The sequence below is a fragment of the Manacus candei genome, unplaced genomic scaffold, assembly GCF_025592945.1.
Source record: "Manacus candei isolate 608988 ecotype Guabito, Panama unplaced genomic scaffold, ASM2559294v1 h1tg000094l, whole genome shotgun sequence".
NCBI lineage: Eukaryota > Metazoa > Chordata > Aves > Passeriformes > Pipridae > Manacus > Manacus candei.
The window spans coordinates 643,850-671,322 of record NW_026138142.1 but is presented as its reverse complement, the minus strand read 5'-3'; the positions used below and the strand labels follow the sequence as shown (position 1 = coordinate 671,322).

Sequence of the window (27,473 nt, the reverse complement as noted above, 5' to 3'; positions counted from 1 at the left end):
GCCCGCGGGCGCTGCCCTGACCCGACATGGCGGCCCGAGCGCCGGCGCAGGCGCGGGGGGCGGCGCTGCCGGGTGGCCGCTCGGGGCCCGCCCGCATGGAGCCCGAGCCGGGGGAGCCGGGGGAGCCGGCGGCCGCCTGGATGCAGGCGTAGGGCCCGCACTGCCGGCTCCCCAGCATGGCGAGCTGCCTGCCGCCCTGCGTGATAGACGGCGGCACCGGGTGAGTGCGGGGAAGGCACCGGCTGCCGCCGTGCTGGGAGGGTGGGTGTCTCCGCGCCGCGCCCCTCCGCCGCCTCCCGCTGCCGCCGAGGGCTCGTCGCTCGGGGCCGGGCTCCCGCCGTGTGTCCCGGTGCCCTCTCGACTTGTCGCCTCTGTGGCCGAGGGTTTCCTTTCCCTTCCTTCCCCTTTTCTTCCCCTCCCCGCTGCCCTCCTCCTCCTGCTGCCCTTCCTCTGCTCCGGAGCTGGGAGCGGGGCAGCCCCGCCGTGCCCCCGCCGTGTGCCTCCGGGGATGGTGTGTTTCTGTGTGCCCTTTTCTCCTCTGGGGTCCAGTTGTTGTGTGCGTCCTCTGGCTTTTAACTAGTGCGCGGTTAAAACGCTAACACTGGGGACGGCTCATTTCAAACAGAGAGAGGGGACACGCGTTCGCTTTGCCGGGGAGCCACGAACCAGCGCTGAGAGTGGTCCAGAGGCAGGTGAGCTGTGCTCGCTGGGCTGTGGTGTGTCCATGCACAGCACCTCGACCGCAGGGACCTTGCCAGATTGCACCTGGCTTGTGCATCTTCGTGAGCCTCTCCAGGTATTGCCTCCGGGGTGATGGGAGCTGGCTGCCTCACACCTGCTGTTCCTGGTCATTAGGTCGTCTCTTCGCCTTTGTCAGATCAGTGTGAGAATTATTCTGCACTTGCCCAAACCACAAGTTTTTTGTAACTCACATCTATGAGGACAAAAACGAAACCTGAATTGCAGAGGCTGTGCTCGGAAGGCGTTTCAGGAATGGGTCTTTCTTACCTGGCTGTGGCTAGAGAAAATCCATTCATCATCCAATAGACCAGTCCTGCTGTGTCTTAGGAGTGGGAGGTGTCAGAGGGAGCTGTAATGAAGGTAATACTAAATCTATGGTGTGCTTTTGCTAGCATCTTTCCTTTGGCCCAACAGTTACAGACAGGTCTGAGAAGGGGAGGAGATGAGACAACTGTCCATAAGTAACTATTCGTCCAGTAGTTTTACTTGTTAGGCTTGTTGTCACTGATTGCATTAAATTAGTCCAATAATAGACCTTTCCTCTACAGGGAATTGGCAACACTATTTTAATTTCTTCAATACTTGGAGAGTTATCTTTAGAATTTCCTGAACTGAACAATCTTTAAAAAACCAAACCCAAAGCAAATCCAACCAAATAAAGAAACTCCAATCCCTAGATAACTGCGGGAAGCACTTTCTGGTGTTGTGGTGTCACATTGCCTTCCCCTGGAAAAGTGTGTCCCATTTTGAAATATGTCTATTAAATTGTCACAAAAGTTTTAGAAGTCTCTTGACCTGTTTCTGTTTATACCTTAGCTTACCAGAAATCAACTCTGTCCCCTCATTGGGAATACTGGAGTCCACAGCTGGAAATTTTAGGAGGGGAATAGAGACCAGGTTCCATCTCATGTAATTCTGCCTATGCATCAAATACTGCTTGATAGTTTCCCAGCTTCCTTCTATTTATTTGCTGAAGCTATTGTAAATATCTGTTTTTATAGAACTATTTGTGTTACAAGATCATTACTTGACAGTTTTGGAGAGAAATGGGAGGTCTAGGTGGATCCTTTAAAAAGGATACAGTATAAACTATAAAATCCAGAAAATGCATTAAATGCAGTGTCTGTCTTTTGCAGGAGATGCCTTTATCTCTCAGTTTATGGAGTAATTCCAGTGTTACACTGGTAGTAGATATTGCTGACCAACAGCTGTACAAAATAAATAAGGATAGGAAATGGCTTATTGTGTCCTTTCAGATAAATATTAATTGAAGTAGAATTTCTAAAGTCTATTCAGTGCTTACATGGGTAAAACTGATAGAGTTTGTGTGTACAGTTTTGTTTCAGGAAGGGTTTGGGTAGTTCCCAAATGGTGAACATTTGAATTTCAGTGCCTCTGATTGATCTTAATTCATAGGAGACAACATGATGTCTCTGCTGGTGGGACTTCTGCTTGACTTTGCTGTAGGGCACTCAAATGTGGAAGACTTTCCAGCAAAGAGATTATTGAATGTGAAATAAGTTATCTTGCACAATTCAGGAAGAAATAAGACACTGAACAAAAGCAGCCAGAACAAGTAGCTTGACTCATTGATGCTCTGGAATTTTCCTCTGTGTGGGCTGAAAACCTTCTTATTGTTCGAATGAATCTACTTTGGGTTACAAGCTTCAAACAATTCATTCAAATTATTCATGAAAGGGCTTTGAGATTAAAAACTTGGAAGAGCATAGCAGAAATGAAAAGGTATATACAGACATGCACTGTGGAATATTGTGCATATAAAATGCACTTTTCTACTTACATTTCTGGTACTCAATGAAGTGCTTTGTCCAGGCACTAATCCCTTTTTTTTTCATGTAAGGGGTTTTAAGAAGTTTGTTAAAGGACACTTTTTTTCACTGTTGTTTTGTGCATAAGGAGCCTGGCTTAATTTACTGTTATGTGCAGCCACAGGCCTCAGGCCTGGCAAATCCTGGAATTTCTCAAAAAAAGGAAGAACAGGTGTATAGAAAATAGGTACAGACCTTCAGTGAGAAACATATTGTCATAGCAGGACAGGATAACATTCCTTTAATGTATTGGATAGATGACTTAAGTTTTGTTGTCATAAGCTGATCACTCTTTATTCACAAATTTTGCAGACAGTGATAATAATTTGCTGTAATCTTTTCCATTAGTATCTGCAAATTACTTGTACTGCAATTTTGATGCACTACGTTTTCATTTTCTCTGCATGATGTTTTCCTTGTGATTAGTTTACACATTGCTACCACTCCTTTTGTGAGAAGGGCATGCTATTTTTAGTTTCTTAGGAGTACCAGGCCTTTGGGAGTTGCTGTTTTCAGTAGCTTTAAACTTCATAAACTACTTTTATTAATTGGCATTTAGCTGTGGGACATCAGAACACTAGTAGGTGGATGTGCAAAACAAAGATGTCTTAAAATACCTGTCTTCTCTTCAAGTCTCTGTATTTGCAGATGCTGAGGAGTACTTCTAGTTTGGGTGTATTTTATTGAAGTGACTCCATTTTTCTTGTAGTAAAGAAAAATTACTTTTTCAAAGTCTTACTGATCAACTTGGAGGTAAATACTTGATTTCTGGGGGAAGTGAGCTGGACTGGTCTTGAAGCTTAAGGTGTTTTTTGATGTTGTTGCTGAGCTATTAAAGATATCTGGAACCTCAGAACCTAATGAGTTGCTTCAGCCAGGTATTACCTCTGCTCTTCACACGTGAGACTTGTGAACAGACATTATTGTAATTGCTGTTCTGGGTCTAAGGAGCCTGAGATAATTAATTGTTGTTTATAATCACAGGCTTCAGTCCTGTAAAATGCTAGACTCCCTCAAAAAACCCAATGGCTCTAATGTACTTTTTATTCTTATAGTGGCTGCTGATGCTCTTGGGTAAACTGTGCAGACAATTTTGTCTGTTTGATATTTTCTCCTTCATCCCTTCTTTGTTCCCATCCCTTCATCACATTCTCCTTCATTTCAAGCATGCCTTTCCAGATCTTTACAAAGAACTTGTGTTGCAAGTTTCTTAGTCATATTTGTAATAATGATAATAGAGTCTGTTATGGCACTGTGGCACTACAGATGTTCTGACAGTAATCACTTGGTTATGCAGCCTCTTAGCTGTCAGAGAAAGTGTTCTCTCTAGAGAGGTGATTATTTGTGTGTTTACAGGGCTCTCTTAAAGCTTTTTGCTGTTTTTAATCACATCAAATCTATCTTTTCAGAGATTTTTTTGGGGGGTGTGTGTGGATATAATACATTGTTTTAAAGATCTGGGCCAAAAAGCAGTAGAAAGTGAGGAAATGCTAAAATATTCATCTCTGGGATTGGGTCTTTTGCACACTTGTCCAGAGAAAAATTGGATGTCTTTTGTTTTCGGATGGATAAAGCAACTGCATGAGTTTGTGATTTTTAATACCTAGATTATGTTGATCTCATGCCTTAGTAAGAATTTCCCACAATATATCTCCACTCTCTAAAGTGGTTAAGGGTGCAGCATCTGCTTCCAAGTTCAGTCCATTTGTAGATCTTTGCAGTCATTTCTTGATGTAAGTTTTTCCATTTTTCCATAGTGGGACCTCAGAAGGGAACAGGGTTAGACCAATCCTCATGCAAAAGCAGGTAGAACTGACTTGTGTGGGAACTCGTCACCTTGGAAAGATAGTATGGAGGAGACCATGCTATTTTTAGAAACTGTTTCCATAATATATAATTTCCAGTGATTTTTAAAAAACTAGTAGTCCTCCAAATCCCTTTGCATGGAATAGCCTTTGTCTACTGGATCAATTTTCTGCTCATTTTTAATGCAGTCTCCAGTATCCTTTATTTTGGGCAGCTTCCAGTAGGTTCCTGTCTCACCAGCAATAAATCTGCTAGTTTTAATGAAATTAAGTTGGAATACTGATTATCTACACATTCCCTACAGCTGTCTCTGTAATTTACAGATCACAAGACGTTGCATTACCATTAGTCTGCTAGGCTGTAACCCAGGAGAAAGAAAACTGTGTTTTAGATCCTTAAATATTCATTGGAGAAGGGACTGGAGACCAGGCAACCTTTCTAACTGTTTAAGTCCAGAGCCTTTCTGGTCAGTGAATATTTAAATATCTTGTATGAAAGGGAATAATTTCTGTAGGAGGTCCTGGAAGTGGGTCACCCAAACACTTTAATGTACTCCTGGGTATGGCTGTGAGAGGTGGAATGTGTTTGGGTCCTGCTGGGCAGAACAGGAGTCTGAGACTGAGTCTTCCATGTCCTGAGTGAACAGGCTGCTGGATAAGAGCAGCATGACTGTATAATCTGTTTTCCTTCTCCTCCTCAGAGGTTTTGGGAGAAATTTCAGTTTCCCTTCCATTTGGCTTTGTCAAAACACCTGAAATATGGCCTGTGTCTTGTTTGATCCTAAATAGGTGTTTTTTTTAACAGATTTCCCCCCCCACTTCTTTGCTTCACCACTGAGCTGAGAATTTAGTTATTCTCATAGTTCTAGTATTAGTCCTTTGTGGACTAATGGCATGCAAAAGAAATCTTTCTAGATGCTATCTTCTGTGAGATGAGTTCTTTGAAGAGAACTGTTGTGCACTGAAAAATAAACTTATCTTGTCGTTTTGTCACTAGGTGAATTAACCTTTGTTAAAAATCAGTCTGTAAAATATTGAACTATAGGGGTTTGGTAACTTTACAAGTTACTCTAATAGGGGGATCCAATCCCTACTTGAGAAGGAAGGTAAAGCTGTTACAGACTGGTAGCCCAAATTGACTTTTAGAGGGTGTTTTTTAATACTATGAGTGAGGGTGAGTTTAGCATGTGTGTTGAGGGGGAAAAGGTGGCAAACTGAACTCTCCTCTTGACCAGAGTTTAATTTAAGAAATGACTTCTAGTTAGATTGCAGGGACCTTTTAATTTGTACATGCATACACTTATGTAAAAATGGTATAAAAAGTATATATTCAAATTTACATGCTTGTATGTGCATGTATATGTATATATTGTCTTTGGGTTTTTGTCACTGGTGCTTGAAGGGCTGTTCTTATGAGGTTTCTGCCTAATTGCCATTTCTAGGCCTTGGAACTAGGTCTTTTGAATCAGAAAATGGTTTCCTTGGTTTCTACTGTGTGCATTTAGTCAAAATTCATTTCTGAGATAGAAGCAAAGAGGATGTATCCTGTAATGGGTCTTAAATCCCATGTAACTCCTGTTGTTGCCTGTTATGTTTTAACAATATTCCCAGGTAGGCCTCATTCTAAAATGTGAAGAATCTATGCAATAATAATCATAAAAAGAATTCTTAGTACTAATGACCTTCTTTACAAATCAGTCTAATTTAACATCCTGATTATGTTTTTCTGAGAGCCACAGAAAGTATGTGTAAACACTTTGGATTGGACTGAAAGCATATGTCTATAATGATGATTAAAAACCCAACAAACCCTTGCCCCCAAAACACAGTCCTTGTCTTTTTAGCCTTGGGGAGAATGGCTTTTTAACTATTATTTGGAAGTCTATAGCTTTGAAGAGATGTTGAAAATATAATATTTTAATTCCAAGGTCGGTGCTAAATCAGTTTTAATTCTTTTATCTAAGCAAACTGACTCTTAATGAGTGTTTTTATACCAAATGCTCTATAAAAGGTAACCTACTGTTCAAGCTGCTAATGAAGAAGCAAACCTAGGGGTTTGGCATAATACTGTTTGCAAATATTGAGAGTAGGATGTAGACAAAGACCTTAAATTCACATTTGGACCTAGGTTGGGATTGGTCTCATTTAAGAATGTCATGGCTTTAGGTTTTCATGGTAAAAATGGATGTGAATAATGTTAATTCCCTCAAATCATGCTGCTGTTGTACTTCTGTTTCAATCTAATGACAATATTCAAGAAAGACATCAGTCTCTTCAGGCATTCAATTGATTTAGTTGGTTTTTTTACTTTTTTTTTAACTATTTCCAATGTGTGTTTTTTTTAGTTGTTGTTGCTTTGTTTGTTGTTGGGGTTTTTTCTCCCTTCACCCCTCCCCCCCTTCCCCTAGGAAGTTTTTCATAGTCTGGGATGTTAATTATTTCTAGTTGCTGAAGTCCTGGAGTAGTTGCAGCCACTCTCACCATGTAGAGATTTTTACGTTTTGTGTGAAAATTTCTTTCCTTTTCTACTTCCCTCTTTTTTTTTCCTCTTGATCCTTTACTTGTTAAAATAGATATTATATGTATTTTGAAAGAGATGATCAAAGCTTCATACCATCTGCTGCCCATTTCTAAAGCATTTCATCAGTGCAGGCTTTGCTGTAGTATTTGTCTTTTATCACACACAGATACTATACCTGTGACGAAGTGAGTGGTTTGTGCAAGGCATGAAAGGGAATTTTGTTGGGATTGTAACGAGAGTTTTCAATTGTGGTTTGTACTTGAGATGTGCTATTTATTTTTTTTTCTCTGTTTGAGAATATTAAACAAATATGTAAAGTCTGCCATCTTTGGTCATGGTAGCTGTCTGAAAGGTAAGATCTGTTTGTACCAAAGGTTGGAATGTGGCTTGGCAGTCCTTTGTCATAGCTGGTCTCCAACAAGATGGAGAAAGTAAGAGCTGAGTTTTCAGATTTGACAGTTCAGAAAAAACCACTACCAAAATTTGTAAGCTGAAGGTGTCTGAAAAATAAATAACACCTAAAACGTTTAGCACTCCTGAGTTTTCTTCTCAGCAGGATGATACTTGAAAGCATAAAAAAAATGTAGACATGGCATGTGATTGTTTGGCCTTCACTTCAAGAAATGGAGTGAATTGGAAGTATTTTTTCCTTTATTTTTTTGCACCTAAGTGCATCTAATGACCTTGTGATAATTTTTTTCCCCCTAGGTATACGAAACTTGGCTATGCAGGAAATACAGAACCTCAGTTCATCATCCCATCATGTGAGTAATTTTTTGTCCCTCCAAATGCTAATATACAGTGCTGTCACTGAGCACTTCCAGAATTAAATGACGTGCTTCCAGCTCCCAACTCAGCCTTTGTAGTCCCTTGTCCATCTGGGAAGTGACATTCATTGAGTTGGCATCTCTGGCTGGAGTGTAGCTAAACAGAACTCCTTGTTTGCAGTTAGCCAGGAGTGTTGCTCGTTAAACCAGCTCCTGGTTGCTATGACAAAGATGAAGAGAACTCCAGTCCAATTTCCTTTTTATCTCCATTATTTTTCTGCCAGGACTCTTGAGTAGACAGAATGCAATTTACCTCCTGTCTACCTGACACCATGGTTACAGCCCAGATAATCTGGGGAAGGCTTCCAATCAAATTAAGTACTAAAGTGCAGGTGGTGTCTGCTTTATTTACATTGTCTGGGACTGTAGACAGTGTAATATTCAAAAAAGTTGTTCCTATTAGAAAATGTTCTTTTTTGTGTGTGTGTTTACCAATTAAAATGTTCTTGCATATTTAACATGCTTTTGTTGAACAGATTTACTCTTTAAAATTTTTTTTAAATGTTAAAATTGTTTAAAATGTTATATATCTTTCTGGTGTTCTTGATTTTAATTGTCATCTTAATAGTTTCTCTGACATGCTGTATATATTTATAAATCATAGCACTATGTATTTACATCTATAATAGCATCTGTTATCTCAGTTTATGTTAAACACTGCCTTTTAGTTTTTGTAAACTTTTTCAATTAACTATTTATTAATGGATCAAGACTGCATTGTAGGTACTCATGATAGGAAGTATAAAAATAAGGAAATAAAGGTAATTGGGGACTGAAGAGGTGGAGGGGACATGTGTTCTTTACCAGGTGTAGCTGCAGTGCTGCTTATAGTCTCACTATTTCAAGTCTTGTAAAAAAATTCAAACCTAAACCACTGGTAAAGATTTAAATGTCTTATGTTAAAGAAGTGGGATAGCAGGAGTTTCCTGGGAATTTGTTATAAATCTTCCTTTGTACAACTGTAAACCTGCTGAGGTGTAAATGTTTTTACAGAAGAGTTGTTTACCTGTGAGTAATTTTTGGTGCTAATAGTATTTGGTGTGTTTGTGGATGATGCCAGTCTACTCTGCATTTTCTGCTGGATGTTATTTAGATCCTGATTATGACCTATTAAAAGAAAATTGTATATAAATAAGGTTATGTTTTACCAGTACTTGATTCCATTTTTATTTTTAGCTTGCCCCAGATTTGATTTTTGCTGTCTCATCTTCTTGCCTACAGCAGCCATCATCTGATAATTTCAGTGATAGTTCCAGCCTGCTAATGGGAAGCATAAGTGTCTCCAAAGATTTCTCTGTAGCACTGCAAATTGAGTTCTCCCCTCCCTCTTTCCTCTTTCTCACCAACCAAGATAATGACTCCAGTACTTATTTTTGAAGTACACAATTTATTTTTTTCTTCTCCTGTGCTCTTCCTCTTTATTCTAAAGTTGAAACTCAGAAAATCATGTTGCTTACTGGAGTCCTGCACTTGTACAGGTTTAGTGACAGCTGTAGTCTCTAACAGAATACATTTGTAATATTATCTCTTAGTTATTATTTGCATTATTTAGAAATGGGGAACCAGAATCCTGTGAGATGCAGTGAGAATGAACTCAGCTATATTGGCTTGTCAGTAGATCACTTACATAGTTTCTACTTTTTATATCCCAATTTTTATTTCAGGAAAATAATCCTTAAGTAAATAAACATTCATCATTTGCTATTTAGCTGTTTTAATTTTGTTTTTATGTGGCTTTTGGGTTTATTTTAAGGTATTGCAATCCGAGAGTCGGCCAAAGTAGGGGACCAGGCTCAGAGGAGGGTAATGAAAGGTGTTGATGATCTGGACTTTTTCATAGGAGATGAAGCCATAGATAAACCTACCTATGCTACAAAGGTGAGCATTCAGAGTTCTTAGAAAGTCTATCCCAGGTTTCACATTTTTATTATAAAATGTTCTAGGACTTCTGGAGAACCATTTGAAACACACATTTGCTTTTTTGTAAAGTGTTTTTGTTGCTTTTTAAAAACTGCATGATGGGGTTCGTTGGCTTTACCCTTTTTTAAATGTCTGTTTTACTAGTGCTGTTCTGTGGGGTTAGTGCTTGTGTAAATATCCATTGATACAGTGCAGCTGTTCAGTTTTCAAAATCATGAGCTATTAAAATAGCCATATACACTGAATATTTAAATTCTTGCTAAAAGTGTATCCTCTTACCATGGCATATGAATTGGGAAATATCTTGGATACTTTTGCTTCAGGGAGTATCACAATTGTTTTGTGAAGGGCTGTCTTCAATGCAGCTTTTCTGTGAATCATATTTTCCATGCCCTACTAAAGGACTTCTTGTACTTACAAAGTGTTACTGGCTTATGAATTATGTGGAAAAAAATCATATTTTATACATCCTTCTGTGTTACTTAAATGTCAACTGTGTTCTTAACATTGAACAAAATGTAAACATCATCCCTGCCAGAATTTTTGTTAAAAAATACATAGCCTATATGGTCTTTATTTCTTTTTATAGTTTGGAAGACATACTGGAGCCAAGTATGATTCTCAACTTTACAAATTATGAAATTTATACAAAAAGAGATTAAAACACAGTTCTGCAACAGACTAATAGCAGTATTAGGAATAGAGTCTGGACTCTGGCTGCTAGTCCTGCAAGGTAGAATTGTACTTTGAAGTACCTGGGAGCAGGAGATAACTTTGAATCGTGCCTCTAAATTAAAGTCAGAATGGAGGGTTTGATAAGATAACAGTGAGATGAGGTGTTTTCATTGCTTCAGAAGATGTAAGGGTTTGGGGAAGTAGCCTGTTCCTGGGTTTGTTTATCCTTGTATGATCCAGTGTTGACACATTTTCTTGCTGCAGTGGCCTATACGACATGGTATTGTTGAAGACTGGGACCTCATGGAGAGGTTCATGGAGCAGGTCATTTTTAAATACCTTCGAGCTGAGCCTGAGGATCACTATTTCTTAATGGTGAGTTAGTGAGACCTGGTAAGAAAATATTTTTGTAAGAGGAAAACTAATTTTCCAAGCACGAGTAGCTCTGTTGGAGGATGTTTCTCTCTATGTCTTTTATTTCTTCAGCAATGAGAGTGGGGTGGGAGGAGAAAAGTAATCTTTAAAGCTGCATTGTAACTATATTCTGTTAATTTATTGATGCAGGCTGCTGCAGGTCAGCTACTGCTTTTTAAAAGCTTCAAACAGTTTAAATTCCATTTGAAATTTTCTATTTTGAGTGCACTGAGAATTTTAAGTTTGATTACCATACCAGGCTAATCAATGAAGAACTCTATTGAGATACTTTTTCAAAACTCTTTGTTTTTGCAGACAGAGCCTCCACTGAACACACCAGAAAACAGAGAGTATCTTGCAGAAATCATGTTTGAGTCATTTAACATCCCAGGACTTTACATTGCTGTTCAGGTGAACAAAGTGAATGTGTGCTTCTGAAGTGCAGTGTAGCTGCAGAACGGATAGTCATCTGTATGCACATGTCTAATATGTTTGAAACAGTACTTTCTGGGACTGTAAATTAGCACACTCTGCACTCTGTCTGCTTCTAATTATAAACTCTTCCTGCTGCAGGCAGTGTTGGCCTTGGCTGCCTCCTGGACGTCACGGCAGGTTGGGGAACGTACGTTGACTGGAATTGTCATCGACAGTGGTGATGGAGTGACCCATGTCATCCCTGTGGTGTGTGGCAGGATGCACTTTGAAACTAGTGGTGGTTTATTTACTATAGATTTAAACAGGAAGTGTCAAGCGAAACCGTATTTTTAAATTTTTAGTGTTTTGGGTTTTTCTTCTTGAAAAAGTGTGTATTTTATTATGTGAGCTTAGTTATGTAATTGTTTAGTTTGCAGACTGTAGGAAGGTCACCATAAGGAACCATCAGGCCACCTTTTAAAGTCTATTTCTGTGTAAAACCTGGTCTAGGGTAAATGTGATGCCTCAGTTCTGTTTAATATCAATGATTATCATGGTTTTGGGTCTTCTGCATGCCACCATCCAGAAATGTCCTAACTTTCTGGATGTCCTGCATTTTGATTGTTTGCTATAGCTGGTAATGCATGCTTTTTGTATGATTTTATTTTGTTGTCTCCACATTTTGTTGCTTTATTGTGTTTTGTTGTTTCTGCTTGTATGGAAACAACTACAAACTTTTATAAATGCCTGTTCATGTACATGGTCCATCTCATCAGTTTAATTATGTGAGGATGTTAAAAATACAGAACTGTCTGTGCATAGTGACATCTGCTCTGTTTATGTCATTTTGTGTATTTTTGAAGCATGTAATGTGCTTGAATGATCAGGTTTCATTTCAGAAATGAAAATTTGATTCCCTTTAGCTTCATCTTACATTTTGGTATTAACCTCGTCTGCTCAGTGTTTCTGTCATATGGGCAGTGAACAAACAGCATTTACTGTATGAAACTCTGAAAGCTGTAACAAAAGCAAGGGAAGAAATAATGTGGCTCAGCAGCAGCAGTGTTTTCAGTAAATGCATCCCAAAAAAATTCAGCAAATAGATTTTTAATTTTTATTGTCCTTATTGTTAGATACTACTTCATTTGATTTTTTTCCTGTCTGAGCAATTTAATACATTTTGTACTTTTTTTCTATTGATTTTTCACTCTCAAGCAGGATACAAGTGGTCTATTTATATTACATTTGCTTTTCAGATGACTCCTTAAAGGAATCTGATCTCACTCTGATGTGTGCAAGACTTTGGCTATTACTTGTGTATCTATTAGATAATATATGTTTATATCTGATAATCAAGGTCTTCTAAATAAAAATAATACCCACTTTGCAGTGGAGTGCACATTTTTATAGTAATTTTACAGTTTCAAGATTTTAGTTTTAATTAAAAGGGTATTATAAAAATGAATGTTAATTATTGATACACAATAGTTTTTTCCCTTATATATTTTTTTTCTTCTCCTTCTACATAGGCAGAAGGCTATGTAATTGGAAGTTGCATCAAACATATTCCTATTGCAGGTAGAGATATTACTTACTTTATTCAACAGCTCCTAAGGGAAAGGGAGGTAGGAATTCCTCCTGAACAATCTCTGGAGACAGCGAAAGCCATAAAGGTACACCCATTTTTATCTCTTAGTAAATACATACATAAATCTCTGTGAGCTAATTTTTTGGCTCTTAAAAGTTACCAGTGGCTCTCTTAAAAATGCAAATGTAGACAGTGTATTGTAATTACACCAACTTCTGGTGGTTTATCAAATCAAATGTGGGGGAAAGAGAAAGAGGAAGTAAATATTCATGCTAGACTGTTTGCAGTGAATATGTTCCACGGATTAAATCAGCATTTTAAAGTTCAGATTTGCTTAAAACCTGGTTTTGTAATTTAATTTTTTAAAAAAAAGTAATGTAGGGCGATTGTGTGGGTCTGATCTTGCAGTGAAAGCTTGCCCTTGAACTTCTTTATTGTCACAGACCTACTGTCGGTGATGTTTTTCTTTTGAGGGAGACTAATCTAGCTGAGTCAGCCTTATGGAAACATGGGCCACATGCCTTGGCTTGTGGGGTTGAGTCTGCAGTAGCCACTGGGGTGAGAAAGTCTCTTGAACAGCCCCATCTGTAAAAATGCTCACATAGTTTTGTTTTCTGATTCTGACACATTAATTCACCGACGTAATGTTTTTTTGGCTCTTTTTAATGCGTGGCATTTTCTTTAACAGGAAAAATACTGTTACATTTGCCCTGACATAGTGAAAGAATTTGCCAAGTACGACGGAGATTCTCGGAAGTGGATCAAACAATACACTGGCATCAATGCAATCAACAAAACCAAGTTTGTTATAGATGTGGGTTATGAAAGGTTCCTCGGACCTGAAATTTTCTTCCATCCGGAGGTAAGAATAAGAACTAGCAATGTGAAGTTACAGAAATTCCAGTGAGTGAGAGAAGGGAGGGAGAGGGCAGTGCCATCATTCCCGGTCCGTCATTCTCGGTGCCTGTGCGCCATCCCGTGGCAGGGAGGTACCACTGAGTCTGACTGCAAGCCAGGTGCAGTCTCAGGTAATATCAGCACAGCAGAGAGTTATTTTTCTAATGTCCCATGTAACACTGAAAACATCTTGTTCTGTTTCTTTAAAGGCAATCTGAAGTTGAGAAGGAATTTTTTGAATTGACAGTTTTGATAGAATATTTTCCTCTTTCTTTCAGCGTTGTTTTAAAGCAGTCTGCCTTTATACTGAGTATTTGATTATGTTGGGCACTACTCTTTGGGCACTACTCTGCATGACAGCATTGCAGGGGTAATACTCTAATTATTTGATGCTGAGTCAATTTATAAAGCATGATAAATTTGTTCTTGAGAGAAGTCCATTGAAATATCTGCTGTTGTGGTCATAGGTCATGTACATTTCTGGGAAACATTACAGTACCTTGTCTGTCTGATTTTTGGTAGTTTAGTTTAAGTGAGCTTCAGGATATTGTGAAGGGGAAAGAGTCAAGTTTCAGTACATTACAGCATAGCAGAGAAGGTCCTGTCTGTTCCTACACACTTCATTGAGTTTATTGCAGGCACTCATAGTCTGTAATACTATTAAATCCTGTTATTAAAATCAATATTAACACTGGTTTCCCTTTGTCTACCCTCTTCATCTCAGAAGATTTTTAAAAAACCTCTTTCAGACACCTCTTGTCTAAATTCCAGCCTTAATCTGTTGTGGTCAGTTTGTAGCCATCTGATCTTCTGCCAGTATGCAAGTATTAAATCTCTGGGCTAAATAGTTTTTCCTCCCTGCTGTTTATCCATGTGATCTTATAGAGGCATTGAATCCCATGTCAGACATCATTTTAAGAGCTCCTCTTTCCATAGTCTCTACAAAGACTATTGGGAACGGGATAAAGGACTAATTTCCATTTTCTTCATTTCCTGATAGTTTCTTGATTCTGTATTAAAAAAAACTCCAAACCTGAACTGATTTTCTAGACAGGAAGAACACACTAGATGATATGTATTGCATCCAAGGAGAATTTCTTCTTGGGCCGATTAAGTCCTCACTTCAAAGGGTATCAGATTAGCTAGGTAAGAGCTGCCTTTGGTAAAACTGTCTTGTATTCTTTTCCTATTTTCAGTTTACAGAATTTCTTCTGAAGTCTTTAATGCTCTTGAAGTTAGGCCTTGGGGTTTGTAGTTATCCAGATTATTTCGCTACTTTTAAAATTAGGTATATTACTTGCTGTTCTCCAGCCATATGGTATTGGCTAGCAGACTCCAATATCACATGTCAGTTCCCTTGTCCCTGTTCAGCAAGCATGTTATACTCTGCTTTAGATGCCATAACTCTCATTTCTCCTTATTCCTTTTACCCTGCTGTTCCATCAGTATCTTTATAGAGAGCTCGGGAGCTTTCAGGCTGTAGTTCATTTAGATGAGAACTCTCTGTGTGCAGCCACACTGCTGCTTTCTTCTGTTTTAATTTACATGGCTTCATGTTTTAGCTTCTTCCATGATTAATTCTTACTGTGGAAATTAGCTTGCATTCTTGGGGATTTTTCCCATCATCCTTATGACTCCTGAGCTCCATGACAACTTCTTTGGCTAATTTCACTCAGTTCAATATATGTTTGATGTGTTTGACTGTTGTTACTCATCCAGTTAGATACTGGATGAGTTTATGATGCAAGTCTCCACGTGGCTTCTACACCTATAGGAAAGTTTTTAAGGTATATAATAATATATTTAGAATATAATAATATATTTAGAATATAATAATATATTTAGAATATAATAATATATTTAGAATATAATAATATATTCTAAATATAATAATATATTCTAAATATAATAATATATTTAGAATAACATTATTATGTATTGAGAACTCATTTAATTTCTCAGGGTTTAATCTCTGAAAGGACAAAACCTCATCTATGAACTGTTCTTTCTTTCAAAGATCACATTAATTTAAAGTGGAAAGTTGCCACTAGGCTAAAAATGTTTTCTAGCATTAGCTACTCTGACTCTCTCTCTTTATAAATGCAGAAATTTACATTAGTACTGTACTGATGTTGGTATTGATGGGGCCTTCCACTCAAAACCTTAGACTGTTTATGCCTTTTTTAATATTACAGACTTTTCATTCTTGGAAAAAAACTCTGACTTTCTGGTGAGAATTTAAACGAAATATTTTAGTAGGATTGAAAATTTTTTACAGGGAAGCATTCCAATTTGCACACTTATGGTTTTTCTCTCACTTAAAAGGAAAGGCAGGAACACACTGCACAGTAACAGTATTTTAATATTGCAGGAGAACTCAAACTCATTAAAAGGTCTATAGTCCATAAATTGTAGACAGTGAATTTATGGCCAGGGAAGAGAATCTGAGTTTCTCAGCAGAAAAGGGAATTTTCATTTCCCTTGTACAGAAGTATATCTGTTACAATGTAGAATAAGTGGGGAGCAAGACTGATTCCTACCTGTCCCCTCTTACAAAATCTCTCCACAGTCTCATTTTTACCTTTTTGTTTTGCCATTTTTTGGATGAAAAAATCTAATGCCTGTTCTATTTCATTTTAGTTTGCTAATCCTGATTTCATGGAATCCATTTCGGATGTAGTTGATGAAGTTATACAGAACTGTCCCATTGATGTCCGGCGTCCATTATATAAGGTATGGTCTTTCTGCTCTAAGATGAATGTAATCTGTTATTATTATGGAAATAAAATTCAAGTTAAACAAAGTACCACTTCCAAAGGCCAGTCGATATTTGCTGCTTTTTATTTTTGAAAGAAGAGCATCTGTAATGGCTTGATACACAGGTAAGTATTGTTCATGAGGAACTGAGGCAGAGGGATGTTATTTGTATCTGACATTTATATTGTGAATTCTTATGCATAAAAGACTTTGACTTTTGCCCATTTTAAGGGTTAGGACATGATCTCACCCCCTCTCCTCTTCTTCCCTTTATTAAGTAGTGCTTTCAAATAAATTATTTTTTTTATAGTCTTGTCCTGTACCTGCCTGCTGTCTGCAGTTTTAGCCAGTATTGAACCCAGTGATAAAATACATGAGACAACAATTAGGCCAGCTAAAACCTGCCCAGGTTGTAGTCTAGAGAGTACTTTCAGTCCCTGAATCTTTTAAGTAAAAAGTGAGGTACTTTTGTGCATAGTCCATGGCAAGCTCTGTCTGTATTGGCAGTGCATCCTCTGCTTCCCCTTTTTCTGCTTGTGCAGCAGCAATGCCCTTTTGGAAATAATGTCATAAAGCAGCAGCATGGAGAGTTTTTCTTGCTCATGTAAAAGGGGGTAGTTTTCCTGAGCAGTTAGAATGACCATTAAGTTCCAATGAAGTCATATCTCAGGATAATTTGTAACTGTTAAAATTTTGCAGTCTGTTTTACTTGTCTGGTTCACATGCTCTGTAATCTAGAGTGAGATGTAGCACTACAGAGCAAATCTGTGGGGCAGGTTAAAATATGAAGTTAAACTATTTAAGAGGCTTTTATGTGAGGTGAGTTCTGCAGTAGGTGTCTTCAGTGGCTTCAAGCTCAGATATGTTGCAAAAGAGGTTAGGAAACCCTTCATGTGTGGTTGTGCTGTGTCTGCTTTTTACCTAAAAGACCAAAGCTGCCCTAGAGCAGCAGCTTCTTTGCTTGGTAAGGTGAGGTTTAATACTGAGTTCCAGAAAGTGGTGTTTATTATTTGAGGTTAAGTTACTCTTGGCTCACCATAATCAGCAGACAAATAACTTTCCCTTGGCTTGCCACTGATTGAGACTTTGTTTTTTTCATTTTCTGTTTTTCATTTTACTTGCTTAATTAAAGTAACGTTGCACAATTAGCTGTTGAATGTAATGATAGATGTGAGTGATTATTAATGCTAATAGTTGCCAACTTCTTTAAGCAAGGTCACTGCAAAGGGACGAGCATCTCTGTTCTCACTGTTTAAAATAGTGTATGGATGCAGAAATAATCCACTCATACATTCTCTTAGCTTCTGGGGTTTGTATCAGTGTCACTTGCCCACAGGTGCTGCGTGGTGGCCAGCCAAGGCCCTGTGCTTTGGAGCTGGCTTTCCATCAGATGCATTTGGATTCTTCCTCAGTGTTCCTGCAGAAAATACCTAAGAGTACACTTCTTGCAGATTTTATGCAGCATGTAGCCTTGGAATCATTGTTTCACAAGCCGTCTTTTGACGTCCTGTGGTATTTCTCTTTCTGAGTTTTTATAGCCACTATCCCTGTTTCCCAGTCTGATCAACATCTCTCTTACAAGGCCAGTTATTTTACCTCATGTTGCTGTTTGGACCAGCAGAACTTTCATAAGACTGACTTCTTCAGCCAGATCTGTGACAGCATACCCTTGAGGGGAAGGAAGCACCTCAGATTTGTAAATGGTCATTGGCTGAAAGGAGTGACAAAGTTCAGAGGGTCTGCAAGCAATCAGAAAGTTTTTTTTATTAGTAAGTTACACACTTGGCATGGACTTGAGTATGTTAGTCCCTGACCTACTCTATGAGCACACAGCAGTGGGTTTTGGATAAAGGGGTAGGGTAAAAGGGAAGAGAAGAATTAAAGAGGGAGAGTTGAATTAAAGAAAGAGAAAAAGAGAGAGAAAAAAAGAGAGAAAAAGAAGTCACCAGTCCTGATTCCAGAGTTGATCCAGCTGAGGTGAGGGGATGCTGACTTTGGTTTCAGCATTGATCCAGCTGAAGGGATGTCAGTCCTGGTTTCAGCATTGATCCAGAAAAGGATCTCACTTTGGACCACTGCTTATAGGACCATCAGAGAGTGGGCTGTAGTCATAGTAGTTTTCCCTCCTGACCTCAGTTTGAGTCGGTAACTTTGAAGGTTCTGTAACAAAAATTATTATTCCACTTGGGTTGTTATTCAGGCAAGAAAAATAAGTTTCCAAGGCTGTTTGTTAAAAAACAAGTGCTCCTTAGATACCTGTTAGTTCCTGGAAGCAGACAGTGTTTCTGTTAAGCTCAGGAAGGGCTTAGTCCAAGTGCAGTTTGTCAAGGCTGTGGCCTAATGAGCATTTCTCAGGTCATAGTGGGGCCTGGGGTGGCAGGGATGCACCACCAGAATCCATCCCTCAACTGAAGTCAACTTCTCTGTGCCTCTACAAGATCCCATAGCCTGCAACTGCTCGATACCAAGGACAACCATCCCTTCATACATGATGAAGCCTTTTTTAATTGTATAATGGTTGCCAGCAATGCACTCTCTAATTCCTGTGATTAAACCATCTTAATGTGACTGCTTGGAAAAAAGTGATTTATATTCTCTAAGACACAGCTGAGAGTTTTGGATTGCTTGGAATGAGTTCCTTTCTGCCAAAATAGAAGATAGGTAGGCTGTTGGGTTTGAAACCAGGGGACTTGCATTGAAATTTGAAGAAAAAAGGTAGTTCTGGTTTGTTTGTAGGTTTTTTGTTTGGTTTTTTTTTTTTTTGGTTGGCAAACTCAAATCTTCAGAAAACAGAATGAAATTCAAAGTGAGTGCTCAAATGAAATTATGCAGGAGGTAATTTTTGGATCTTACCACATGGCTGAAATAATCTGACATTCTGGCTGTGTTGATTGTTCCTGTGTGTTGAATTCCACTGAAAAATGACCCATCCTGCATGCAGCTAGAAATGCTGCTTTTGGGGGGCTCAGTGAGGCATTGCATCACCCTTGGCATTCTTTGGGAAGAATGGTGTACAGTTCATCTAGTTCTGTTTTTTTTGAGAATTATGTAGCTTCCTTTTTTCTTAAAGTATTGTTCCACAACCTTTACTTATACTTTTCTCATAATTAATATAATGTAGAATACAGCTGATATCACAGAAATGCAGAGAAATTACAGGGAGAGTGCAGTAGCACGATGGGGACTTTGGTCTGCACAACAACGGGGTCCTTTCCCCAGCTTTCAAGTTGTGTGAGCACCCTACTGAACACAGTGTAACTCCTGCACACAGTGATGGATATCTGCTCTGGGGTGCAGCCGCAGAAGGTGCTAGTGTTGGAAATTTTCAAGATTAGTTGCTATTTAAAATTCTCTTTGCAGCCTGGAAATGCTCTGAAACTTGTCCCAACGTTTGTCAGTTAGGGCACGAGTTTTGACACTTAGTGTCAAAAACCAGTCTCCTAGTGAATATAGTTATAATAACTTTAAAGGTGGGCAGAGGGCTTTCAAAAGTTCTAAAAACTTCTTGGTATTCCAATAAAAGCAGATTTTTTTTTTTGTTGTTAGTAACAGGTTCAGAAACTGTTGCTTTTATTCCACACTCTACTTCATCTTCCCATTTCCCCATCCAGAGTGTCTCCCCAGGTTGTTCCAGAGTTTAGATGAGAACAGTATTAACTGAGGTCTGTGCCTTCTCCCAGTACAAAGCATATTGAGTGTAGGGTCGCTGGCTGTTCCAGCAATTGACTCCTTTCAGCTTTTCTCTGCTGTGTTTTTGGCACAAATATATGAATGAAAGAATTTAAGATAAATGGCATCTGAAACCAGGTAAATTCTATCAGAAGTGTCTCTGACAAATCCTAGCCAAGCCTGCTAAAATATTCATGATTCAGTTAATGGCGGATCAAGTGGTAACATCCTTGATCTCCAACTTTTAAGCCAATTTCTCAAGCTGAAAACACTGCCTAAGGTGGGGACTGTAGTGTATTGGCAAGTGTGGTGTTTTATTTTAGATGAAACATCCAGATTTTCTGTGGAAGCACAGGTGCACAGGGGCAGGATTTTAACGATATTGGCTCTTTTCCTCAGAGAAGGTGATTTTTTGGCTGGGTATGCAGCTGTTGTGGGCAATAGTGAACTTGCGCTTGTTCCTACAATTAAGATTTGGACTGAACTTGTGTCAGCATTCACTCAGCAAGTTAAACTGTCGGCTGCCCAGCTCATAACAGCCCGTCCTCAAAGCCTGGAGAGATCTGGGGTGCGGGAGGCTAACGGGGTGGTAAAACATCCCCCTCACGTCACTTCTGACCTGAGCTGCTGGTAAATAAATAGAAATACCTGGTGTGAAAGCAGCTCTAGCTGCGCAGCGTGGTGGGTAGGTGGCACTGTTCAACCGGGTTTGCCCATGTGTGCTCCAGCACAATGACTTAGTGACTCAGGGCAGAGTGAGGCGGCTCTGAGGGTGAGGAAAAGCTTGAGAGACTTCCAGGCCAGCGGATTCACATCATATTGGCACCGATGGTAGGACGTGGGAAAGGTATTCCCGCTGCTTCGAGTGGAAGCCCCAACTGATTAACATGTCAGCGAAGCCCAGGAGTACTGAGGAGAAGCCCTGTTTATTCCTGTCACAGCTGTAATTACATTTATAACATTACCCTTGCTAGGTGGTTTAACAGTAGCTCAACACATCTGCAGGATTTTCTGGTTCCTTTTGTGTCCTTATGTCCATGCTGTGGAACAGCACGACCATAAGTCATGCTGAAATCTTTTGCTGTTACTTGAACTGTTAAATAAGCATTGAAAATCATGATTTTAGGGAAAAAGAAATGGTTTCTTCATCATTAAAAGTAAACATATGAAAAAATAGTGTTTCTCATAATACATTTACTTCTTGTTTGATATGTACAATATTTCTCCTCATACTCTCTGTATTATGCTGGCAAACCTGTTTTAACCAAATTAATAGAGGTGTGTAGCTTAGTTAATTCTCTTGCTAATAATGTACTTGACTCAATTGTAAACCTTCCAGTTTTTACCCATAATAACTTTTATTAACAGTCATACATTCCTCTCATTACATGTCTCCGGGGGACTGGTCGTGTCATGTTAACTGTATTTTAGGCTGTCAATTGTAAAGTGAAACTGGGCTGTGTAGTTCTTACTTACCAGAAAAAAGCAGTGGATGCTTTTCAGTTTGGTGCTGCAAAGTCTGAAGTGTCCAGCTGAGAGTGTGCTTATACCACGGTACAGTGTGAAGATGCACAAACCAGTTCAACACCTCGTGTTTGGTAGTTCTGAGTTCTGCAGAAGCTAATTTAAGTTTTTGGAAATCTTATGTAAACTTGATTTAGCTAGAGATTTTTGTTACAGTAACTGGGTTGCTTTTGTTGAGTAACTTCATATTTTTGCAAGGCTGTGCTGTGTATGCATAATACCAGAAATGGTGTCCAGAGAGAAACTCAGTATCACAGAGTTCATAAGAGAGGCAAAGGATAGGGATGAGAAGAGAGAAATTTCTTGCCAGCCCTCTGAGTTGATCTCATTGATCTTAGAGGTCTTTTCCACCCTTAATGATTCTATGATTGCTATCCACTCCCCTGGTCTCCTTCCAGAAATAGCCCACTTTTATTATTTACTTCTCGTGGTTAATTTTGTGAGGTGTGTGGAAGGTCTTCATCTCTCTCTTCTGAGGGAACACATTTATTTGAAACAACTTTAATTTTCAACCAGTTAGCTGTAAAAGTAAAAATCATCTGGAGATTCTTTCCATCAGCAGGTATGATAATTGGTGTTAGCTGGGAGATATGTGGACTGCTTAGAGCTGTTAAACCAGCCAAAGTGTGTTTGAGCAGAGTAAAATCAGAAGAAGCCTCCTCTAAAAGAATCAGCTGGAAACAGATATTTAAAGATTAATTTCCTTGATGTCTTTTTCTGGGAGGCCAGAGAATTCCCAGGCAGGCTGAAAGCCCAACCATCACTAGTAAGCTTGCTCAACAGACATATTCAACATGCTCAATTGTTAGGTTTTTTGTTAATAACTGGAATTACTCAGTTATTCTAGAGAAGATATCTGTGAGGGCGGGGGGTAGATTCTTGTCTTTGGGAGTGTAGTTTTGTTTTTTTTTAATCTGACCATTGTTTCCTGCCTTCCTCCTGTCCTTTGTAAGTGGTGGGTGTGGTGCTTGAGAGGTGGGGAGTGTATATGGATTCTGCTTTCACTGTAAGTGAGGAGTACCAGGCCTCTGACCTCTGAGAAGTTTGACCTGCCAAATTGAGAAAACTTACTAAAACCTGTATGTGAAAAGTCTTTTACTAAAGAGTTAGCACAGATTTGGTCCAGTGTTGACAAGAAGTGCATGGAGCTGGGGAACTGTGACTGTATAATTAATCATCCTGTAATGACAGTTGATGTCACCTAATTACTTATACCCAAAACCCTGCTTGGCCTGGCTTGTCCAGATGTGTGAGAGTGAGGTGACTCCTCTTTTCAACATGTGGACCCTGATGCTCCTGTTAGTCTTGGCCAGTGTATTGTTGAACTGATTTTGATGTGTAGAAGTACTTAAGTAATCATAATCTGAAGAAGGTGTAACCTTTTAACCTCTAACTCTGGAATGATAACTAACTGGTTGGAAGGATCATCCCAATGTTACTGCTGACTGTAGTTGCATGAGTTGGTCTCAGATGTCTTTGAAAAAATATTCTCATGTGTGTTCTGAAATCTGTTTTTAGTGGTAGTATTGTCCACTTTATGGAGTATGCTTGAAGTTTAATTTGCTTTGAATAGAATTATTGCTTTCACAGTCTTTGCCAGCTTCATTACCTCCAGGTAATATTTTCTGATGGCATCTTTTTAATTGCTATTTCATCACTCAAGTTGGTTGTTGTCTTTTTTTCCCCATTAGCAATTTTCTTTTCCCATGTGGAGTGCATGACCACTTTGAGGCAGGGGAAGAGATGTTCTTGTGTATGGGAGGAGCATGGGGAGTCTCCCTCCTAATTTAATTTTAGGGTCAACTGTGATTTCTGGCTCCTGCTTATGCCCATGGCTCCTTTTCTCTTCTCTGTCTTCCTCTTTCTTTTTGGAAATGTTTCAGTAACGTTACGGGGACGTGTGGTTTTATTTTAAGCACACCTGCCTTGTTATGCATTCTTTTATACTGTGAGAATCTGAAACTGTGAAGAAATGAGTTTTTCCTACTGTAATGTGTTTTTATGATGTGCAGGGATTTTTTTCATGAATAAACAAACAGCTTTCTTCTTACTTTACAAGATACAAACACGATTTTCCTTGTTATCTGTTGCTTAAACTCCAAGCACTTACTTCTGCACTGTGAGTGCTTATTATGTATGTCTTTGACTCTTCAGATCCTTGTGCAGGCTGAAAACAGTGGGTCAGAGATTCTTTCATTACATGCACAGTCTTGGTCTGCAGTGTCAAAACTATTACTGAGAGAGAATCCTTTGACCTGTGTATGATGAACTCCTAATCTGAATTCCTTGTGGACGTGTGTCTAAGGCATATGAGTGGTTTTAGTAAGTGCTAATTGGCACTTGGGGTTGCAGTTGCAGCACTGTACAGGGGCACATGTGCAGTTTTGTCACAAGGAGTTCATTTTTTCTGATTATGAATTGCATTTTTGCTGCCACCAGTGATATCTTCTGGGTTCCTGTTTCGAATCCTCCACCTTTGAAATGACTTCTGCATTAGTCTATGATGCTGCAATGTTACCAGAATTGGGGATGGGATATTCTAAAACCCCTGTTTAGAATCCAAGTACAAGTCCAGGCTAAGAGGCTTTTGGTTCTGCTCTGAAAACTAAGTAATACCAGGCAGGCAAGGAGAAAGGCGTGGTACTTTTCTCTGTGCTGCAGTCCTCTGTGGAGGTGTGATGCCTTTTTGAAGAATCATTGACCTTGCTGGTTGCTATGTTTGGAAGTTTAATTCTTAAAATAAATAAAAAAAAAAAGGTCAACAAAATTGAATTCTAAGGTGGTATGACAAGGCTTGAGACTTATTTGGTGTCAGGGCTAAAACTGCTTATTATGAGCATGCCTGGGAAACTTCGTGATGTAGTGTCTTATTTCTGCTGCTCTGTACATATGGGGTACTAGCTCACTGTTGTAATGGAATCATCTTTTGTAATAACACATTCTCCATAAATGTATTTAAAGAAGAAAAAAGAAAGTAGGGGACCACGAAGCTCCTTTGAATTGGATGAAGCTTAAGGTGTTCGTGCACCTTGTCAGCTTCCTAATTATGTTAATACCCAAATAGTCACCTCTGCAGTGTTGGCTGTTGGAAAACCTGCTTGAAGCTGGATTTACAGCACGTGTCTTTAATTTCTGCACAGAATGTGGTTCTCTCAGGAGGATCCACGATGTTCAGGGACTTTGGACGACGACTGCAAAGGGATTTGAAGAGAGTGGTGGATGCGAGATTGCGGCTTAGCGAGGAACTCAGTGGTGGTCGGATAAAGGTATGTAGAGTGTCTCAAGTGCAATAATTGCATGAGTAGTGAAGGAAATCAAGGGTCAAAATTTGCACCTCACTAGTGAAAATACGCTTGTAAAATCAATAGTATATGTTTATGTGTTGTTAAATGTATTGGTACCTTTGCAGTGTATGACATGTTTTTACAATAGTCTTAAAGTTACCGTGAGCAGTTCTACTTTCCCTTCTAGGAGATGTGGGACCTTAGCAGTAGGCTAGAGGGATTTAACTTTTGTGTCCTTCATCATAGTTATCAGAAAGAGTTTTACAACATGGTCATCTAGAGAACATGTCAGACTGAGTAATAGGTGTGAGTTAGTTATTTGAATGGAGGGTTGAAGGTGTCTGGGTCTGACCATGTTAAGTTTGTAAGGATCTTCCCAGAAATTGTAAACCAACTAAATATGAACTGTTTTTCTTAGCCCAAACCAGTGGAAGTACAAGTGATAACACATCACATGCAGCGTTATGCAGTTTGGTTTGGTGGTTCCATGCTGGCTTCAACAGTAAGTCTTTTTATCAAAATTCTTCTTAATTTTTAAATTTTTGTGGCATATTGAATTCTGGGTATATTTGATCTGAGTACTAAGTTTTAAAACTTTTCATTGTGACAGCCTAAACTGTGTCACATTCTGGAATCCTTAACCCAAGTTTTATCTCAGTAAAATTTGTACAGGGCAAGTGGGAGTTTTACTTGCGTAAAGATATTGTGATTTGACATAGTTCTGAAGTAGTTTTTATATGATAGTTGTAATATAGTCCTTTTATTCTTAAAGTTAGCACTAGAGATAGTTAGCACTTCAGGAATATAGGATCCAAATCAGTGGTCTTAAGTGCAAGGGAGAAGCAAATACAGGAAAATGGGAGCAATTCCTGTCTCCAAAATGGGATTTCTCATTGTTGTGTTTAAAAGCAGTTTCTGACCAGACAAACTTTTCTTAATTAATTGTATTCATATCCTAATGTTTCTCATTTTATAATATTTCAAAAATGTAATTACCATGTCATAAAGCTGCAAGTTACAGAAATGTTAAAACATTATTTTTATTTGTTGTTTTTTTTTCTACTTGCTATGTTCTTACGCTTTTGAGGGGATTTGTTTTATATTTTCATAGCCGGAGTTTTTCCAAGTATGTCACACCAAGAAAGACTATGAAGAGTATGGCCCTAGTATTTGTCGTCATAATCCTGTTTTTGGAGTCATGTCATAGTGCTCATCCAATGGAAATAAGATCTCTTGATATTTGGTGGTGGAGAAACTCATGCAGTGCAGAGGAAGGCAACAGACACTGTAAATACTGAAGCAAGATGTGATTAACTCTTGGAAGCATTTGGATCACCATCGTGCACTAAAGCACAACTTACAGCCCCAAGTCATTTCAGTACGAGCCATTTCTCTGCTGACTACTCAGAGCCTTTCCTTCTTTCTTCCTAAATGTGAGGTAATTGAAAATAGGTAAGTCTTGGTTTAGGAGGTTGTGCAAATACTACTGAAACTGAATCTAGAAGAATAAGGCAGTGTTTTACTGCTTGTGGAAAGATTTAAACCTTTCCCACTTGTGCCCTGAGTTTGCAATCAAATCTTTAGCAATGGAGCACTAAATACCACATTGCCTTTAGGGGAGTTGGAATGGTACCTACCCCAATGGAATAGATTGCAGGATTGGGACAGTACTTTGTAAATGTAGGTTTTCATATAATTTTGTATTTTATGATATTGTTAGGGTGAATTGATGACTAGTTCTAAGCACGAACAGCTATCAATGTCATGGAGTGATGTTATGCATTTCCAGGTGTGAGGCATGTATTGGAGTTGTGCTGGTATTTTTTTTTGGGGGGGGGGGAAAGCCATGTATGATAGAAGTTGACCTGTTCATGTTTGGATGACACAAAGTGGTTTACGGTATTGTATGAAGTTTATAATAGCCACTGTTACTTTGTTTTGAATTTTCTGAAACTGTTTTATAGGAGATGATGTTTTGTTTTGATGTTGGTGAGTGGTGGATGACACACGGGCCTTGCACCAGTGAAATAAAAGCTGTTAACATGTTTATGAATGTTTGTGGTAGTCCTGATTTATGTACTCCCCTGCTTCATCTCACGGGGTCAGCTTTGCATTTATATGTCAGACTATGTGGAATCACAGTAACACTGAATTTGAAGGGACCTCTCAAGATTTTTAGTCCAGGCTCTTGCTCAGTGCAGGGCTCACTTCAAAGTCACCTCTGGTTGCTCAGGGCCACTATAGAGTCTGTGGATGGAGATTCCTGAACATCTGGGCAACTTGTTCCAGGGCTTAACTACCCTGTTATGGATGCATGTTCTTCTGTTATGGACACAATGTTAAATCTAATAGAGTAGGAAATCCTACCTGTTCTGTCTGTGCCGATATTTTATCTGATCTCTGTCAGCAGAGCTTTTGGACAGTTTGTGTAGCCAAATAAGAATTTTATAAAACAAATCTACTTGGTTTTAACTGGCATGGAGGAATTGAGATCAAGCAATTATCTGCTCAGCATAAATTAGAAATTAAACAAAATGGGACTCCATGACTCAAACCTGCTTCCGACTGCTTTTGAACTTAAAACTCAGCTCTCAGGGGTAAAACATTG

General features: G+C 38.9%; 1 protein-coding gene across 1 annotated transcript; it reads left to right on the top strand.

The window, feature by feature from the left end:
* The first annotated feature begins 75 nt into the window (after positions 1 to 75).
* On the top strand, positions 76 to 26,918 carry ACTR3B (actin related protein 3B). Its single transcript, XM_051768304.1, has 12 exons — positions 76 to 220; positions 7,605 to 7,660; positions 9,477 to 9,601; positions 10,583 to 10,693; positions 11,048 to 11,143; positions 11,306 to 11,413; positions 12,676 to 12,819; positions 13,423 to 13,596; positions 16,272 to 16,364; positions 24,722 to 24,847; positions 25,284 to 25,367; positions 25,977 to 26,918. Exons 1-12 carry the CDS (start codon positions 177 to 179, stop codon positions 26,070 to 26,072), a joined length of 1,257 nt encoding a protein of 418 aa, XP_051624264.1. The 5' UTR covers positions 76 to 176; the 3' UTR covers positions 26,073 to 26,918.
* The last annotated feature ends 555 nt before the right edge of the window (positions 26,919 to 27,473 follow it).

What these genes read in the sequence shown, in the direction of transcription:
- ACTR3B (XM_051768304.1), top strand. Translation starts at nt 177, where the DNA reads ATGGCGAGCTGCCTGCCGCCCTGCGTGATAGACGGCGGCACCGG. An exon ending in GTGATAGACGGCGGCACCGG is followed by an intron (nt 221 to 7,604) that starts GTGAGTGCGGGG and finishes TTTTCCCCCTAG; the next exon opens with GTATACGAAACTTGGCTATG. An exon ending in GTTCCATGCTGGCTTCAACA is followed by an intron (nt 25,368 to 25,976) that starts GTAAGTCTTTTT and finishes ATATTTTCATAG; the next exon opens with CCGGAGTTTTTCCAAGTATG.